This window comes from Astatotilapia calliptera, chromosome 12 (genome assembly GCF_900246225.1).
Source record: "Astatotilapia calliptera chromosome 12, fAstCal1.2, whole genome shotgun sequence".
Classification (NCBI taxonomy): domain Eukaryota; kingdom Metazoa; phylum Chordata; class Actinopteri; order Cichliformes; family Cichlidae; genus Astatotilapia; species Astatotilapia calliptera.
In genome coordinates, this window is record NC_039313.1 from 11301936 (window position 1) to 11320928 (window position 18993).

Here is an 18993-nt window from a genome sequence, read left to right on the forward strand (position 1 = left end):
TCATTTGACCAAAAGTGTATTTAATCCCTGCACAACTGTTAGCCTACTGGTGCAGCCCTGGTTATTTAGCTCGTAATATTGCAGCCACAGAAATTATTTTGTCCATGAAACCATAAAGCTGCACTTTCTTTTTGCCTTATAGTCTGATTTGTCATAACTTCTCCGTTTTGTGGTAAGCTTTTCTTTGGCTGTCACTTCTTCACCCTGACCTGTCTTATTTGGCTCAGCAGAACTAAAATATAAATCCTGCTGCTTTTACACACACACACACATAACGGTCAGCGATTCTCTGCGCGATCAACCTCTCACATGTTTAAGCTTGCTGCGGGAGATTTCACTTGTCATGTTTGCATAGTAAGCTAACGATTAATAAGACGATGTCAGAGGAATTGGTGCACAAATTATCATCACTCACAGATCAGTGCTGTCGCTCTCTATACACAGTTCGCATGATTGCAAAGTGAAAGCAAAAAAACAAGCGCAAATTCAAACGCGATTTCAATATGTCACATATTGACAGTGGCTCACCGATGCCAATGACATAATTACCCAGCTACATTTCTGAAAGAATGCAAAAGCATTGACATATATTTTTCCTTCCTACAATAGCCCGACTGAAAAAATCGCTAGCCCCAGGACGTCGGGCTAGCGATATTGCGAGCCCTGTATCTGATTGAGGAATCACTCATCTTTGGAAAAGAGTTTATTACAGAGAAATGTCTCTTTCCAAAGTAAAAGCTATACTATCCGCTTCTTCTGGGCTATATTCTCAGCAGCATAAGGAGAATCATGTGCTAACAGCTGTCTAAATGACTCGGCTAAAGTTAGTAGCATGCTTGTTGTTTTTGTCTTTGCACTAGGATGATGTCGGCGTAAATGTGCAGTCATATTCGTTGTGTTCCCACTAGTGCTTTCAGGTTAATCTCGTTGAAATGACCTTAACGCCACAACACGGCAAATCTCCGTTAACGAGCTACCACCGATCGCCCCGTGCATGGGGCTAGACGGCCAACACGTTAACGAGCTAACTGCGCTAACACACTAGTTCCCACCCATGTAATTGAGCATTGCGTGGCACATCCAACATACTGTTTTACTTTAGTCCATGACTCGCTTACCTTCAGGGTCATACGTCACATGAAAACCAAAATAATTCTAAACGCCAGATCTGAATGAGGGTGGGGGAGGTCCATGTTGCAAGGGGAGCTTAACTTCTGTCTTGCTAGCTTGCCCTGCGCTCTTCCTTCTGACGATGCTGTCTGTGTTGAGCGCTCAGTGGATCTGCGCTCGACAGTGCAGCCTAGGCGGAGTAGTCGAACGCAGATTCACTGAGCGCTCAACACAGACAGCATCGTCAGAAGGAAAGTTGATAAACTAAATTACAAATGTTGTATTGTTCGATACATATGCGTACCGAACCGAAAGCACTTTATCGAACGGTTCAATATCGATACGAATATCGTGTATATATATACACACATATATATATATATGTGTGTATATATATACATACATATATATATGTGTGTGTATATATATACACACACATATATATATATATATATATATATATATATATATATATATATATATATATGTGTGTGTATATATATATATATATATATGTGTGTGTATATATATGTGTGTGTATATATATGTGTGTGTATATTAATGTTTTAAGAATAATAATAATAATAATCAAGTCATTACAAGCAGCAGGAACACAAGTGACCTAAATTCAGCTGAACTGATAAATTGTAGCCCTATGACTATGTGGTGGGCGTACCCCACCTCTTGCCTTATGAAAGATGGGATAGACTACAGCCCACTCCACCTTCTGTGAATTGGTTAAAAAGATGGACAGATGAGGATTAATTGGAAAATATATACATGTTGGGTCCATATTTTGGCTGCAAAAGCGGTAAAATGAAAATCTACATTTCAGACTTTATGCTTGGAATGCAGCTGCAAATACCAGATGATCTGGATCTGTTTCAAAATGCAGCTAAATGACAGAGCAACAGCCCTCCTGTGACTGGAACTACAATTTCAAATAAACCTCTGCAAGTTAAAGTCAATTATTTCTATGCAACTTTAATATACAATACAGGACTCACTGCTGAATCCTTCGAGCCTGAAAAGGGTTAAGGTTTAATACATTTACAGCAGGGAAATATTTTAGGGGGAAAGTGTTGTGACAGAGCTCTTGGAAGTTGCCTCAGCATTGTTGCTCCGAGAGTTAGCACATCTTGTTGCTAGGAAACATTTGACTTAACATTTGAAAATGCATTTCATTGATAAAAATTAATTAATTAAAAAAAAAAGCCTGTTTTTTGTCATACACAGATTAATCTTAGGGCAATATCAATCAGTGAGTCAGTCTTATGGTGAAAAAGTTATAACAAAAAAGACAGACTTACATTGGCTTTATGGAAGAAAAGGGAAGCAGAATAATTCCTGCTCCTGATTGCGGTTTTTAGCAAACCTCGGGGACTGTGTGCCAGCGTCATAGCCGTAAAAATGGAGGGGGAGGGATACACTGGAGAGTGCTGACTTTTTACTCTGTGAGGAAGTATTAAATAGACAGTGAGTGAATGCAAATTTAATCACGTAAGAGGTAAGGAGAGGTCAAAAAAAGCCAACCAATAATAATCACTCAACGATATCCATCTCCACCTACTAATACAGTTGATTTGAATATACAGTGTGAAGAAAATTAATTCCAGATGTGTAGGAATAGAAGGATAGAGAGTAGATCCAGCACTGCCGCTTTGAGTCTTTCTGCATGTTAATATGTTGTTACTATTGATGATTAAATGAGAATAAGTCTTGCTTTTGTAAGAGCAAAATTACATGTTGTTCCAGCCGCTAATATTGGCATTGATGTAGGCATAAAACCTGTCTCTTTTGATGTTAGAAAGCTTGGCAAGTATTATGTTGTATTTAAACCTTTTTTTCTTTTTAAACATTCCCACTGACTGTCTCACTCTCTCCCTGTCTGTCTCACTTTCATACTACAGCTGTGATGTTTAATTAGGGTTATTTTCAATCTGCCCTCAGCTGAAACCTCGACTGCTGCTAGTGTGTGACTGTTTAACTACATAGCTATGCACACAGGAGGAACCACATAACTCTGACATTTTGTCTGGCTCATGAGGCCGTGTGTGGGCTTTTGTGTTTCAGATGATCAACACTTCAGTAAAGGAGGATTTCCATGTTCAGTTTGATCCCGAGTTTTATCCCTTATGTAAGTGTTTAGTTCAGAAAGACAGAGAAAAGCCTTCCATATTGCCATTAGTTGCTCTTTCTCCTCACTGTTAGTCTGTGCAGTGGAGTGAATCTGCCAGCAACCTGCAGTATGACACCCCCACAGTGAGCCACAATAGAACCACACAAAGAACACACAGCTCTCTCCCTTCTTTTCTCCCTGTTGTACTCCGATAGACACAAACCCTTCAAATAATTTGGAGAGCATTTACACCAGTCTGAATGGTTTCCACAGCGACTGTGAACCCGCTTTGCTTATGTGAATATGCATGCATGTGTGTAAAAGACTGGTACAATCAGCTGTGTATAATTGTCAAACTCTCCCTCCCCCCTTCATCAAGCGGCCAGTTGTTTATTGATTTTAAAGTGAAGCACAATTCATTAGAGGCCATGAACCAGAACCAGATGACCATTAGTCACTGGTGGAGTCTCTCTTCAGCTTGTCACCCATATGTCAAACGTTGCTGAGCAGCTCATTGTGTTTGGTTCTGTAAAGGCCATTGTAAAACCAAATAAGCTATAACCTTTGTGTTTGCACCAGGGTCTAATAAAAAAAATATAGAGAACAGGAATGGTGATCAGGTGCAGGGACCGAAAGTTGTTAGAAGCTTTGAGAAGTTTCTTCAACAAAACTTGCCATAGTGGGAAAGTGAGACAGTCAGCGGCAATGTTTAAAAAAGATTATGCTGAATAAAAGTTTATAACAGAACATTTGTGGCAGTTTGTTTTTATTTATCATGTGGTCCCACATGTTTGTTCATCCTTGAGTTGACTAAAAATGGTATTAGATAGGGCAGCGGTGGCAGCGTGGAGGTTAGCACAGCAAGACGGTCCTGAGTTTGAGTCCACGATCTGGCTTCACCCTCTGTGCAGAGTTTGCGTGTTCTCCCCATGTTTGCGTGGATTCTCTCTGTTTCTTTCTACTCCAGCTTCCTCCCACAATCCCAAGTCATACTACACTCAAACTACAATTTCCCTGCAGTTAGGCGCTATTGGCTAGATTTGCCAGATGCGACAGTAAGTGCCTGTAATTTACAACATTACCTTACATAACACTGAGTAAACCTAATGTGTGGCTTGATCGAGGTTTGAGAAACACTGGTTGAGATTGTGATGTGACTGACTCAGTGGATTGAGATCTGGTGACTGTGGAGAACATTTGTGCCATGTTCAGGAAACCAGTTTGAAATCATCTGAGATTTTTGGCATGGTGTGTTATCCTGCTGGAGGCAGCCATCAGAATATGAGTACACTGTGCGCATAAATGAATTGACATGATCAGCACTCAGATACGCTGTGGTATTACCAATACTCAGTTGGTTTAAAGGGCCTAAAGTACGTGAAGAACATTCGTAAACGTTGACATTCTCGTGTTTAACTGTACAAAAACTGGGAAATCATGTTTACTGCTTGCTACATTTACACCTTCTTTTAAATATCTATAAGTCGATCACAGGGAAGATCCCATGAAATGGCATAGCGTTGAGAGAGAATCAAAACTGACTTAAATGAAAAGGTTTTTAAAATTTCATAAAATTGTACAATAGCTTGCTGTTAATATCTTTTGCCTGTGAAGGAGTAAATAATTCTCTAATAATTCTCACTTTTTGATCAGGAATCATATAATATTGTGGCTTGTTGCACTGTGTTTTCTAACCTCACATGTTTTCTAAAACCACAACATTTTAAGAAATGTTACAATAAATTGTTTCCCTTTGCAGAGAGAACGAGACTTCTAAACATGAATATTTGTACAATTTGTGTTTGCAGCGTAGTTTGTTAGCTTTGAAGGAGACAGACTAATTGGACTACATTGGGATTGAATATTTTATAAGAATGGATGGGATGCATGGGAATGGTGCAATCATTTAATTGAGTACTGTTTGAGTTTAATACAGTGTGTATGTGTAGCTACAGTATATTCACAGATGGGTTTCCTTTTACAAAAGTGAAAAGGTGGGGCGACACACTAGAGTTGAAGTGTCAGTGCTGACTTCCTCATGTTCATGCATGTGTGTGTAATTAGTTCTCATTAGAAAGCTCCTCTAGCTCTAAGTCCCCCTCTCTGGGTCTTGTGTTTTCACTATTGCGCGCATTAATTGGAACCGATTCGTCCCGTACACCCTGAGTCTGATTTGCTTTTCTCTGCGGGCTGATTTTCATTTTGCTGTTAAATTTTTTGCCAAGTGTTAGAGCCATTATGAACCTCATTAGTTTCAGAATTTAAAGCTGGCATCTAGCTTAAAATCTGTCTGTTGTGTTTGAAGTCTTGGTAACAATGGGAGCAGACCTTATGTACAATAAAACACTTATACTATAATAACTGTGAACAGTATCTGCTTTTAGCTAGTACTCTTACTTCTGTGGAAAATGTCTGAGTATGTCAAAAACTACAGATCTACAACCATCTGTAGGCATTACAGGAAAAAGGAGAAAATATCCAATGAATGGCAGTTCTTGGGGAAAAATTGTTTGTTGATGTTACGGGTCAGAGGAGAATGGCCAGACTGCTTTGAGCCGAATGGCAGGTAACAGGTAACCGCTTGTTACAATCGCCGTAGAGAATCTCTGAAAGCACAACACATGGAACCTTGAAGCAGATGAGATATGGCAGCAGAAAGCTACGCTGGGTACAATTCACACATAGGCTCTCCAAAATTAGACAATAGAAGCTTGGAAAAACAATAACTGGTCTGACGAGTCTTAATTTCTGCTCTAACATATAGATGGTAGTCTCAGAATTTGGTGTAAACGCAAAGAAAGGATATACTAGAGTTTCAGGCTGTTGTTGGTCAGGAGGATATTTTTTGGCGTACTTTGTGCCACTTGGTAGCAATTGATCACCTTTTAAACACAGCTGTCAACCTGAATATTGTTTCTCCCAATGTCGGTCCCCTTATGACAACAGTGTGCCCATCTTCTGTGCCATGCCACAAACATCAGACTATTCCAAACTAGTGTCTTGAACATGACTCAAATGATTCAGATTTAGATCATGGATGTGCAGGCGACAAATCTGCAGCAGCTGTGCGAGCCATTATGTCAAAATTTTATTTTCATATAACATTGTGTCAGCCAATTTTTGTTGTTTTTTCAAACTTAGTTTGAGTTCTAACTGTAGTAAACCATCTTACGAACAGCATAGTTTCACTTACCTGGTAAATATTGCATTAAAATGTAATGTTTTTCTCCTAAATTAGATCATTAAAGGAAACAGGGGAGTAAAAATATTAACACTCTGCTGTTTCTTACACTATACCGAGTACCTTTAATTTTACAGGGCTAATCCTGTTTATAAAATTTGTCAGGCACCATGCTGCTACATTTTTGGCAGGGTACGTGTGAGAATAATATAAATTGTATTTCTCAGTCAATGTTGGGCTGATCATCATTCTCCTCAGATGGGCTTAGAATGTTTGTGGTTACTCCATAGGTTGTTGACGCTCTTGGAATTGAACCTCTGTATTCACAAGTGGTGTTATATCTGGAGCTGCTGCCATCTATTATACGTGATCCTTCTAGCTACAGGTATAGATATAGGAGATGTGTCTCTGACAAACTTTAGCATGAAGGAATACAACCGCCTGGTGCCTTCATATATGTTGTCTTTACTTATGAGGACTGGATTTTACAAGATCCTGTTAATTTTCTCAAGAAAAAAGTAAAACTGATCCACTGTCTGCTTGGAAGCCTCTGATGTTGCTCTCTGGGAATTACAGAGGAATCTCCAATTCAGTATCTCCTGCATTAAGGCAATAAAGTCACACAGTCACTATAACGCAACAAATGTGTAAGATGAGGCCAAAAGCCTGTTGATGCCTTCATATGAGGGATTTGCTTTTGCATGTTTAATTTGTGTGTATTTAACTAGTAGAGTAGGAGGATGGGAGTGAAAATAAACTGCGGAGGAGGGGAGCAATTTGATTAATCCCTTTTAAAAGAAATCTCAGATAGACAGGTAATCCCCAATCAGAGTTTTCTGGGGCAACAGTTATTATTGTATTAGTATATATACAGTGGGTAGATATGTGTGAGAACAGTCTGGATATTTTATTTGTGTATGTGAGAGAGGAAAAGACTGCCCCACACTTTATTATACAAACTTCTTTGAAGGAAGTGAACAGCATGGAGGGCAATAAAAAAACAGTGGGATGTGGGATGTTGATTCAGTGATTGTCACATTAGCTGGTAGCCTACATCATTAGCTGAATTCGGTGGTTACATAAAGTACCGCTGCTGCCGCTGCTGCTGTCAGATTAATGTTTTGTGTCACGTTGCAATGACAAGTCTCCAGGAAGTGTATTTAAAAAAAAGTTCATTAAAGCTTTTTGAAATTACAGAGTGGGGCTTACAAAAATATCGAAAGAAAGCCATTTCCACTGAAGTGAATGAAGCACGTCAAAACTAGCATTTTCTTTGTCATGTTGAGAGACATACTGTTTACTTTGATTGTGAAAGAAACAGAGACAGAACTGAAAGCTTAAGTTTGAAGGTTGAAGAGAAACATCTTCTTCTCAGGCGTTAGAAAGATGACATAAGGAAGCTAGGATCTTAGGGGAAACTAATAAGTTAGGGCTGCCCAAAATGACAAAATACAGACTTACATGTAAATAGATGAATATTTATATAGTGCTTTTCTGTTCTAATTGAGCACTTAAAGTGCTTTCTTACCACAAAACCCATTAACACGTTCACACAGTTTTACAAGCATTTTTATCTACACCTAAGTACTTTTTCTAAACATTCACACGCACTCCCTCCAATGAATGCACAGGGTTAGTGTTAGATTAAAACAAACTCCCACCCATCCAAGCAGCTTTCTGAAGTTCACTAATCTACTTCTCTAAAAATTGTCTATGCCAATAGCTTAATGATCCCAAGCAAAATATGTACTTTGGATCTACTGATGAATAACAATAGAAATGTATTAAAAAGTTTTCATTTTTAGAGGGATAGCTGTGCATGTAAACAACTTTACAGTTATAAGGTAAAGCAAATCTGAATTATTGAGTGTAGAAGGTTTCCATGACAATAGTAGTTTTTTTTCTCTCTCTTGTCCTTGGAGCATTTTATGAGCAGAAAATATTAATGCCCCGTGGTAGCATAACAGGAGAGAAATGAGAGGAATATAAAGAAGTGATATGAGTCTGATCCAGAAGATTAGTGGGGAAAAAATAACCTTTTTTTATCCTTCCAAAACTACTTCTCACAAATTATTTTTTATTGTTTAAGTAGCTGATTTGAATCTTGTAATAGCAAAATATATTCAGGCTCATGAAAAGTATGAATGAATGCTGATCATGTGATCAATGATATTTTCATAGACGATACCAGCAATGAAATATTACTTACCCTTAATTACCTTTGTTATGTGTTGTTGAAATTATTAAAAGGTTTTCAACATAACCTTTTAATTCACACACAGCCAATCATTTCTTGCTGTTGTGTTTGAGGGATTGTTTCCACCACGAGACCTGCCAACAACACGTGGCATGAGATTATGTCTGTTTCACAGAATCACAGCATGTGCTTTTTTGTCCTTTAGTTTTCTTTTCTTTTGATCTTTCAAGATTGTACATATACACCCTCAAAAGCATACTAGAAAAAACGATTATAGATTACAAGAGTCTTGCATACACAACTCTGGTCTGCGTTCTTTTCCCCCCTGTGATGGTAATTACCATGCAGTAAGACTCAACGGAGACAGATTATACTCTGTGCTGAAATTGCTTGTTAATAATTTTGTCTTTCTGCCATGCAATCAGTGTGTCTATAGAATGACAGACAAACACCTGCTTGTATTTTCAGATGTATCAGCTAAGTAGCACTTTTCAGCCAACCTTTGTTAGCGTTTTCCTTAAAAACTGTTCTCTCTCATTATCTACGTGTCAATCCCTTCTCTTTATTTCTCTCATGTCACAGACTCAGCTACATTTTCCTTTTTTGGTTGAATGCTTGTTCTGTTGCATCTGCGCTTGTAGCATTTTTGACTCAATGGTGGCACTGGTTTCTTTTTTTATTATTTGTTTCCATACACCTAAAGTCCAAATTAAGTTTAGCATAGTGGTTTGCTTTTGATAGTCCTATGACACACAACTCCACACACTGTGTGAGGCCATTATTTTTGTGAATTGTGCACCTGTGTGCTAGCTGCGCTGCCACATTTGCATTAGATTTGTGATTAAGAAGTGAAAGCAGTAGTGTTGATATTTATAAACATTTTTCAGCTGCTTACTCATCACAGTTAACCATTTACAAACCATATTAAATCCTTTTAGGAATTGGATGTTCTGTACCTTTTCTGTTAAGCTACTGGATTAGGTTCATCCAACATAATGTAATGAAGTGTTGATTTTTAAATTTTTAAGTTTGGTCATGGGAGGACTCCACCAAGTCCTGTAAAAAAACAAAAAAACAAAATGAAAAAACAAAAAAAACAAACTAAGCACACTACAGTTTGCTTTGGATGAGGTCTGAATTTTGACCGCACAATTGAAACACCTTTTTTTTCTGTTTCTTTCTGCTGTAGTTGTGCTGGTGTGCCTGGGATCATTGTCCTGTTGCATGATGCAGTTTCAGCCAAACTTTAGCTTTTGGACAGATAGATAATAGACACCAACTGACAGTTGCTATTAGCTGTTTATGCTGATATAATGTGTTTGGTTTGCTCCAAAAGTGGTGGTGTGCATTATAGACAAGTGCCTCTACCTAGGTCTTGTCTGTCTAAAGGAAATTCCAAAAATATAAAATGTGTTCAGTCTTTTTCTATGATAAATGCTAACAGCTAACGGAGTGTCTGAGATGCAGCGTCTGAGATGCAGCATCTGAGATGCAGCGTCTGAGATTCAGCGTCTGAGATTCAGCGTCTGAGATTCAGCTCCGTTTTTATAGAGGTTTAAAGTGATAGTCATAATTTCAATTCTATTTTTTAACTGCTTAAAAACTTTGGTGACTTTTCCACCTAATAAGGTTTGACTCAAGTTGCACTTGTGCTGTGCATATACCAATGAACAAGTAATGTGCTAATGGTTATGTATACAGCTAAACTAGAAAAACAGCAAGCAGACCTACTTACAGCTTCACTATTCTAGCAGCTGAAACCGTCACAAACACCTGTTGTGTGCTTTTGTGCATAAACACAACTGGCTCATACCCTAGTCATGAAATTATATTGGGTTTTTGATAGCAAGGCTGGCAAAATTGCCTTTCTTTCATGATAAAATTCAATGTCTTTTGGGCTTCGTGTTTGAGACATGAATTCCAAACTACCCTACAAGTTATATACTACAGCATGTGTGACTGTGGAGTTTCTGCGCTGGGGTCATACTAATTTAACTCCAGTGAAGCTAAAACTTCTAATAGTTTGGGGTTTAATGGCTCTTTGAAGCACAGAACACTGATGCAGAAAATAGCTTTGAAATTCTGATATTTAGAATGAAGTGAAAAACTAAGGCCCATTTGTAGTGCTGCAAAATGCAATTTTTGCTCTCATCAGTGCAGATCCCAAAGCAGACGGTAGTGTTGCATCATTATTGGCTGTTTTAGTCCCCAATCACAGTGATTCTGCCATCTCTGCTTTTAAATATTTATTAAAAAAGATGAGTATTTCTGGGTCCGCCAGCCATTTTTGGCTAATAAATCTATTAACACAAATTTCATTTTAAGCTTTCATAAATCTTTAATAATGAGAAAAAGCTTTTCATCATCTGCACTATTATTAACTCGTACATGTGTGTGGCAGGCATTCATTCCCCAACATTTAGGCTGTGCTGGACTGTGAAAGTCATTTTTTTTGTTCGAAGAGCTCCTCACCTCTGTTTTCACAGCAGGTAGTTTTAAAGATTGAAGTGAAAAATGGTTTTGCACAATAACATTTTTGCCTTACATTGTTCTTAAGCTTTGCTTGGTGAAAGTAAAATAGACTTTATGTCATGCTGTCACGGCCCGATTTCTGCTGTTTCTCACATCAGGATTTAAAGAGTGTATCAGGGGACTGTTAAATTGGTTGCAAGTGAAATAAAGAGTGAAAGAGCACAAAAAAAGCTCAGTGTCTTTTTTCTCTTTTGTTTCCTCGCTGTCTTTATTTGTCTAAATGAAATTTCTTACAGTACAACGAAGGCCCTCAGGGATGAAGGGTACGCTTGAGCCGATTTGAAGGGAGACTGAGCCAGGAGTCCAGATCTGTACTGTAAAGTTGGGAAGCTCTGTGGTCATAGCTCAGAGACAGTCAGAGTACCATTCATGAGATGTGCAAATTCCTCCAACTAATGAGGACACAGTACAATGTTACAGAGCAATTCACTGGAACGCTTTAGGGGTCCAGCATGATGCAGAATCTTCTGTAAAGGATGTGGTAACATTAAACTTTAATGATTGCCTGGTGACAATTGGGCCACAGTTGCAGAAAAAACTTGGCAGAATGGTAGAATATAAATGTTAAGGCAGGATACAAAAATATATATCAAGCATACATACCATCTTTAGGATCTGTTAAGTAGCAGGTATAAATCAAAAGGTAGTTAATTACATTCAAAGAGAAATTTAGTGCAAAGAAGTGCAATGTTTGTATTGCGTAATAAGTTACATGCCTGAAAGGGGAAAAGGATAATATGTAATATAAACTGCACTGAGCATGAAAATTTATACTTTGCTTAAAGGTGCCCTGACAGGTTTTTTTTTTTTAAAAAACAATAGAAGTTATGTTTACCTTCAGTTTTTCTCACCTAATCACTCTATAAAGGCCTGAAGCCTAAGAAACTTTGCGCTTCCTTCCACATAAACATCCACAAACCTTATTCTTTTTAATATTTTAAATTGTGCTGTAACTTGCATATTACAAGCGCACTGTGCCGCTCTCCATCCAATCACGTTTGTGCATCCGCATTCATGTTTCATGAACAAAACAAGAAAAATGGGAAAACAGTAGGTCTGTGGTGCTACGACTGGTCCAAAAGTCAATAGAGTACTACACAACTTTAAGTTTGTTTACTAGTAGATTGTTACTTATATGTAGACTTTTATATTTAACTACTATATGCTGAAAATACAATTATTGAATTAACATTTTTAGGCAAGGCAAGGCAAGGCAAATTTATTTGTATAGCACAATTCAACAACAGCAGATCCAGGATATGTACTAGCCATAGTACATATATGTCATAGCCTTTCTTTTAATGCAAGACTCTTACTTTTATTTTAGACTGTTGTGTTCCTGCTTTCACTTTAATTAAAAGCTGTGATTATTTAAGCAAGCATGTCAAAAGCACATTGGTTTGTTCTATGTGAAAATAACAACACAGACATCTGTGTGATCAAAGGATCTTGAATCAACATGATGTGGAAATATTTGCATGTATGCAAATATAGATTAATTGTCATCTGACTCGTATAGTACAGTTGGTCAAATACATAACAGCTATTACGTTAGATGTGCAAAAGGTTATCCATCTAGAGATTTAAGCTCAATGTTTCACTTCCTGTTGAAGACTATTTCCTTTTATGCCTGAAATTGCATGATGGATAAATAAAAGCCTTAAATGAATAGAGGCAGCACTCGTAAGGAGAAAATGGAAGTGCAAAACAAGGCAGCAGCGGCAGATATTTTGTTGCCATGGAAATGTTATCTTGTTGGGTTGTGACACAATTTAGAAATATGTACTCAGTTAAGAAATGTTATGTAACACCTCCCTCTCCTGTCTCTCTCTTCCTCTCTCCTCCCATCCTTCTCCCTGTCAAAGGCTGTTAGAGCACAGATTATTGTTGATATAATAAAATACAGCCAGGCAGTGAATCGAAATGACAGATACATAAAAAGCTGAGATAGGGGGATAGAAATGGAGGAGGGTCTATGAGTGTGTGTGTGTGTTCACATATCCTGTCCTCAGTCCCCAGCTCATCCCCACTGCAGGGGCCAAAGCCCAACCATCCTCCCGCAGGGCAAACGTCTCTCCTCTGGACTCTATCTGGTTCACCGAGTCCTTACTGAGAGACACAAAGAGATGAAAGTACGAAGGGATGTGGAGGAGGAGGAGTGGGATTAGAAAACAAGAAAAGTGAGGATGCTGGTTGAGCGGGGCAGAGGAGGTGGAGTGGGATGATAGGTGAAGTGCAAAGAGAGAGAGGGAGGAGGAAAGAGGTGGTGGGATAAAGAGAAGAGAAGAGGAGGAGAGAGAAAGCCAATGCAGAGCTCGGTCGTCCCTGTTTTCCTTGACTAAGAATAGCAGCTCTTCTGGTAACCCAGTGCCCCAGGACATGACCATTTGAATAAAAGCCTCTATCACTTCACATAATGCCTAGTGTGTGTGCTCTACTGTAGGTGTGTGCCTCTGCACTTGCATGTATTGACATGTGTCTGTGTGTAAGTGTGGGGAAGTGTTTTGAAGGCAGTTACATAGCGAAATTCATCAGAGTAATAAGAGAGGCAGACAGAAAACGAGAGAAGGGAAAGAGGGAGGCAACGAGCGAGCTAATTGGCAAAAGGCTGGTGGAGAAGGGAGCAACAGATGAGAACTGTGTGCTAAGCGTGCTGAGCCACCCATCCTCCCCCGTACTGTGTCCCTTTTTCTCCACCCTATGGGATAGATATTGCTGCTTAGTGTAAGGTGTGCCGAACTCTACGTGGGAATAATCTGTGCAATTAAAAGATAGAAAGGAAATACAAAGAAATATTTTAAAGTTGCAGCATTGGTATTATTAGCAAAGGTACAACAAAAAGACTTCTGTCCAGTTTCAGGGTGACACAATAATGTAAAAATCTTTTTTTCCTTCTTCATCTCTCTGTCAGCACTACTTCCTCATCATGTTTGGTCATGATGGACAGAAACCACTGGAGCTACGGACAGAGGAAGAGTGTGAGTGCGATGAATGGGTGGAGGCCATCCAGCAGGCCAGGTATGCACAGTACATTACTATATAAAGAGTACTTCTAAAAATATATTGCCATTTTTTAAATCACTTTCAGCTCTTGTCAGTATTGTACAAAAGTCATCCTTTATGTATCAGCTTTATATAGTAAACAGCCCAAGTCAAAAAGACACTAAAATGTTCAAACATTCAGTCTGAGAAACACATAACTATACGTAACTGACAATATATTTACCATTTTGGTCAATATACAGGATTTGTAAAGGGCTCATTAATAAGACCTGCAAAACTTGCAATATTCTGACATTTTGGTGAATTATAAGTTACAGAATATTTAATAGCTTTAAAGCATCTTGGGATTGCCTCTATTTTGTGGTTGGTGCTTTATAATTGCACTAGTGCCCTATGTATGAGTACAATTATGAGCTTCAGTTTTAAAGGGAAGTTAGATACTATCTACTATAGATTTTTTCAACATCAGGGTCCTCTTGTAATGAAAACACATTTTTGGTTACACAGTAGCATATATTTCAGTCATAAATCGATTTTTGTTATTCTTTGAAGCAATAATCAATGGGATAAATAATTATTTGATCTCCTGCTGAATTTGCAAGTTTGCTGACTTGCAAAGAAATGAACAGTCTCTATTTTTATGTTAGTTCCATTTTAATGGAAAGAGAGAGAATATCAACCACAAATCCAGAAAAAAAGGCATAAAAGTTGTAAATTGATTTGCATGTCACTGAGTGAAATAATTAATGAACCAAACAACACCATCCCCACAATCAAACAAACATTTTCAGGCTTTGAGGCTGTTTTTTTCTAAGGGCTGAAGGAGAACCCTCTTACCTCAGCAAGAACACTACAGCACCAAAACATATCACTGAGGTAACATGTACATGTACATGAAGGTCATGGAGTGGCTTAGCCTGCCTCCAAGTCCTCAGTCCTGTAGAAAGTCTGTGCGGGGAGCTGACATTTGAGTTTCTTGAGCTACTTGAGTTGCCATACAGTAGCCAAGAAACATGAAACAAGTCATGTTTTGTTTGAGTATCAAGTACTTATTTCACTTAATGCAAATCCATTTATACATTTTATGTAATGTGTTTTTTTTCTTAGGATTTTTGGTTGATATTCTGTTTCTCCATTAAAATGAAACTACCATAAAAATGAGAGACTGTTCAATTCTTTTCTTTCAAATACTCATTTCCCCCACTATATAAACTACAGCAGCAAGCAGTGAGAGCTGCTGTGTTTTATGCATGCGACTACTTATTCATTTTTTATTTTTGTATACATTCTGTTTTCAGCACATTATTTAGCTGTTTATATTGACATTTTATCCTCTGTGAACTTTTCAGTTACTCTGACATTATCATCGAACGAGAGGTGCTGATGCAGAAATACATCCACCTTGTACAGATCGTGGAGACTGAGAAGGTGGCTGCCAATCAGCTGCGCACTCAGCTAGAAGATCAGGACACTGAAATTGAGAGGCTTAAAGCAGAGGTACATTATGCATGTGTGAAAACGCACGACACAAATGCACATAGACCTTAAAAGGTGGAATTGTTAACATTTTATTCATATCACAGATAATTTGTATTGTTTGTGGAATTTTGTTGGAAATGTTTTTTTCTTTTTTAGATTGTAAAATTCTTTCTCTAGGATACAGTTCAGCAAGTACATCTCAAAGAATTCAGAAGATAGCATCTGATTCTCTGCATTTAACTGCCCTCTTTATTAAAATAACCCCTTGGGTTCTGGACTAGCTGTCTTCATAGTAAAAAGCACACAGTACTCTGTACTTCTGACAGGCTAGCTCTGGGAGGCTGGTGTTCTGTTACACAGGTTACTTTGAAAGGAACTCTAGGAACTATATTATTAAAATCAGCTTACTATTATAGCATTGTCAAATTCTTAGGACTTCTTGAGACAGAAGTCTTAAGGACTCTAATATTTAAAATCATGCATGCTTTTTCAAAAGAACTGTAAGCAAGGATTTTTAAGATTTTTAAGCAAACAAATACCTTTATGCAGCAACTGAGCAAAACAGCCAGTGCAGTTTTATATGATAGGCAGAGTTAGGTAGTCACCACAAATTATATTTGAGTTGATGAATCTGGATGCCCTTCAGGATGAGTCATACAGTTTTTGAAGTTGTACAGGAGTCTTATGTCTTATGTCTTGGAAACTGTATTAACTTTTTCACTATGTCTTTAAATTGTATTTTGCTCTTGACAGATTGTAGCCTTCCACCAAGTTGATTTTAAGAAAATGTTAAGAAACTTTAATTCTGCGATTACCCTCCCAGCCTAAATCACAATTCAAGTCACTCAATAAAGAAAGATATGTAGGGCGTACATAGACCATGCTGGTATTCACTATGTGTGTCTTTCCTCAGGAAAGGTGTGAGTGGGAATGGTTTTCAGTTACCTCTGAGCGTAGGAAGAAAAGCCCACTGTTCAATAAAGACAGTCCATCAGTTTTATTGCAAACAGCTGCCAACCCCACATGCGATAAATCACATGCCCATGCTCACATACAAAACAAAAGTGACCTCTGCAACATTGTTAATAAGAAAGAATTACAGGAGCTAGAAAACTCCAACAAAGTGAGGTGCAGCAAGACCCCAGCACAGATTAGACAGCACATAGATTAGATTAGATAAAACATTTTTTTAAATCCCTCGGATGGGATCAGATTCCTGATTTTTCCAAGGGTAGCCCTAGTAAGCTGCACAGGAATGGGGAGTTACTAACTTCTGATGCACACTCAGTCATTTTGTTCTAGAAGCAGTCCTGAAATATGACAGAAAACACTCAGTTCAGAAAAGGAAACAAGAGGGAAAGAGTTAAAAAGCATAAAAGAAGTAGCTGGGGTAAAGGCGGGTTGCAAAGCCACTTGCAGATGCATGGGAACAGTAGGCATACTAAAGCAGTTTAAATGGCATAAAAGGGCAAGAGCTAAACGTTTAGCTGACATTGTGGCTAAATTGTTATCTGTGGCCTTCTTGAATTAAGCTATGCGTGATTTCATTAGAATTATTCACTGGTAGTGTATCAGGTGATACAAAATCTATAGTTATTTTATTCAGAAAATATCAGCCTGTAAAAATAAAGATAAAGTAATTGCATTGTTTTCCTTTTTAAACAATTTAAATTATCATGATTCTTCTATCAAAGAAGAAATGAATGCTATGTGTGGAGCGCTGTTCTCCCAATGCTATGTTCTTCTATGTGGCACAGGAATTACCAGAAGGAACTGTAAAGTTATTCTGATTGTGCAGCTGCTCGACTCAAATTGAATTCTTGTCTGTGCAGCAGTTGTCCCCAGGCGATGTTATTTGCTTATTTGGGCCGGCTGCAAACATTTCCACAAATCAAAGCTCTGCTGTCATTGTCACTTGACAGCGCTCTGCTCATTTGCGTCAATAGCCGCTTGCAGAAACATTTGACTTGCATATGGTATTTCTGTCTTTGGGACAGGAGCAGCACTCTGTTTAGCGAATTAGCACCTAATGATGATTTTATTTGAAATGCTCCCTCGAAGCAACAAGTGTGGCAGATACTTCTCCCTAAAAGAACTGGTGTTATTTGTCATTGGCAGGATACACGGAGTCTGGCTGATAATGAAAACGTGAAAGAAAGTAATTTTATGTTAAGAAACATCTGCCAGTGCAATGGGACTGCTCGTGGAAAAAGAGAAAGCCAGTGTGCAGTTGGTGATCCATCTCATTAAAGCTTACCCGTGTTTGTTTGTTTGTTTGTGTGTGTGTGTGTTGCTCCGTGTTTATGAATAATTAAACCAACTAGCCACTGTAACTGTCAACAGTTGGCAGACATGCTCCTCTCTGCTGCCATTTGCATGATCACGCTAGTGAATAAGAAAATGAAGATGAAGCGCTGTGGCTGAAAATGTTTTGGGTTTCATCTTTCATCCTTTACTCACTATATAATAAACTTATACTGTCAGACGCCTGTCAGAAGCCTAAAGGTATGAACAAATAGTTGAGGCTAAACCAGTATTACAGCTCGTCCTAACCTCTGCTGGGTTTATTTCTGCACAGATGGTAGTGTTGGCAGGAAGAATCCTTTACTGGCTATGTTTGAAGTTGGTCATCTCTGGTATTTAAAACTGGTCCTCTGTATTGTAGTGAAATTTGACTTTCTGTTTTTCCACTAAGAGATCTGGCATCTGTCCAGCTCATTCCCTTTCCTCATTTTCAGAGCTAATGAAGATGGCATTAACTTTGTGGTTGTCTTTTCTTGCCTGCAGCGAGTAAATGTCACAGGCTTATCTGTCTCTGTTGTCTGCATTGAGTATTTCACAGCTGTAAAATCAGACAAAAAAAAGTGACTAGTATGCTTTATATCGATTCGTTTAGAATAGGAGAAGATTGAACTTTCTGTGCCCTACGATGCACTTCAGGTGATTAGGCGCATGATGTAATCCTTAATTTGTTTACCATCACCAGCTGAGAGCCTCCATCTTCTCTCATTTTCTCTTTCTGAATGAAGGCAGCAGATTGTCAAAGATGAGGAAGTCTAATGCTTATCTGGTGAAAACACACCAACAATGATTATCGCACACACAAAAGATCAATGGTGATTCCTACAGGAATATAACGTCCTTCTAGAAAAAGCGGAAAGTTTATATTAAGTCTTATGGATATTTTTCTTACCTAACAATTTAAATCTTTTTTGTCAAACCATCTACATTGTGCTCATATTTGTGTCTGAATTTCTCCAATAGATTATAGCTCTGAACAAAACTAAGGAGCGCATGCGGCCTTACCATGTCTTCCATGAAAACGACGACCCGGATATCAAAAAGATCAAAAAGGTGAATGAATAAATATAG

The 18993-nt window shown here is 38.2% G+C and overlaps 1 protein-coding gene across 4 annotated transcripts in view; it reads left to right on the plus strand.

Moving 5' to 3' along the window:
* rasgrf2b (Ras protein-specific guanine nucleotide-releasing factor 2b) overlaps nt 1-18993 on the plus strand; it is a 51184-nt gene that overhangs the window by 9220 nt on the left and 22971 nt on the right. For 3 of the 4 annotated variants that reach the window (XM_026188803.1, XM_026188800.1, XM_026188801.1), the window contains exons 2-4: nt 14051-14157; nt 15492-15639; nt 18886-18975. In XM_026188803.1, the coding sequence (XP_026044588.1) occupies nt 14066-14157; nt 15492-15639; nt 18886-18975 (330 nt within the window). In that variant the 5' untranslated portion in view covers nt 14051-14065. Of the gene's footprint in view, nt 1-3183; nt 3248-14050; nt 14158-15491; nt 15640-18885; nt 18976-18993 lie in introns of all 4 variants that reach the window. The other variant, XM_026188802.1, reaches the window with a different exon arrangement.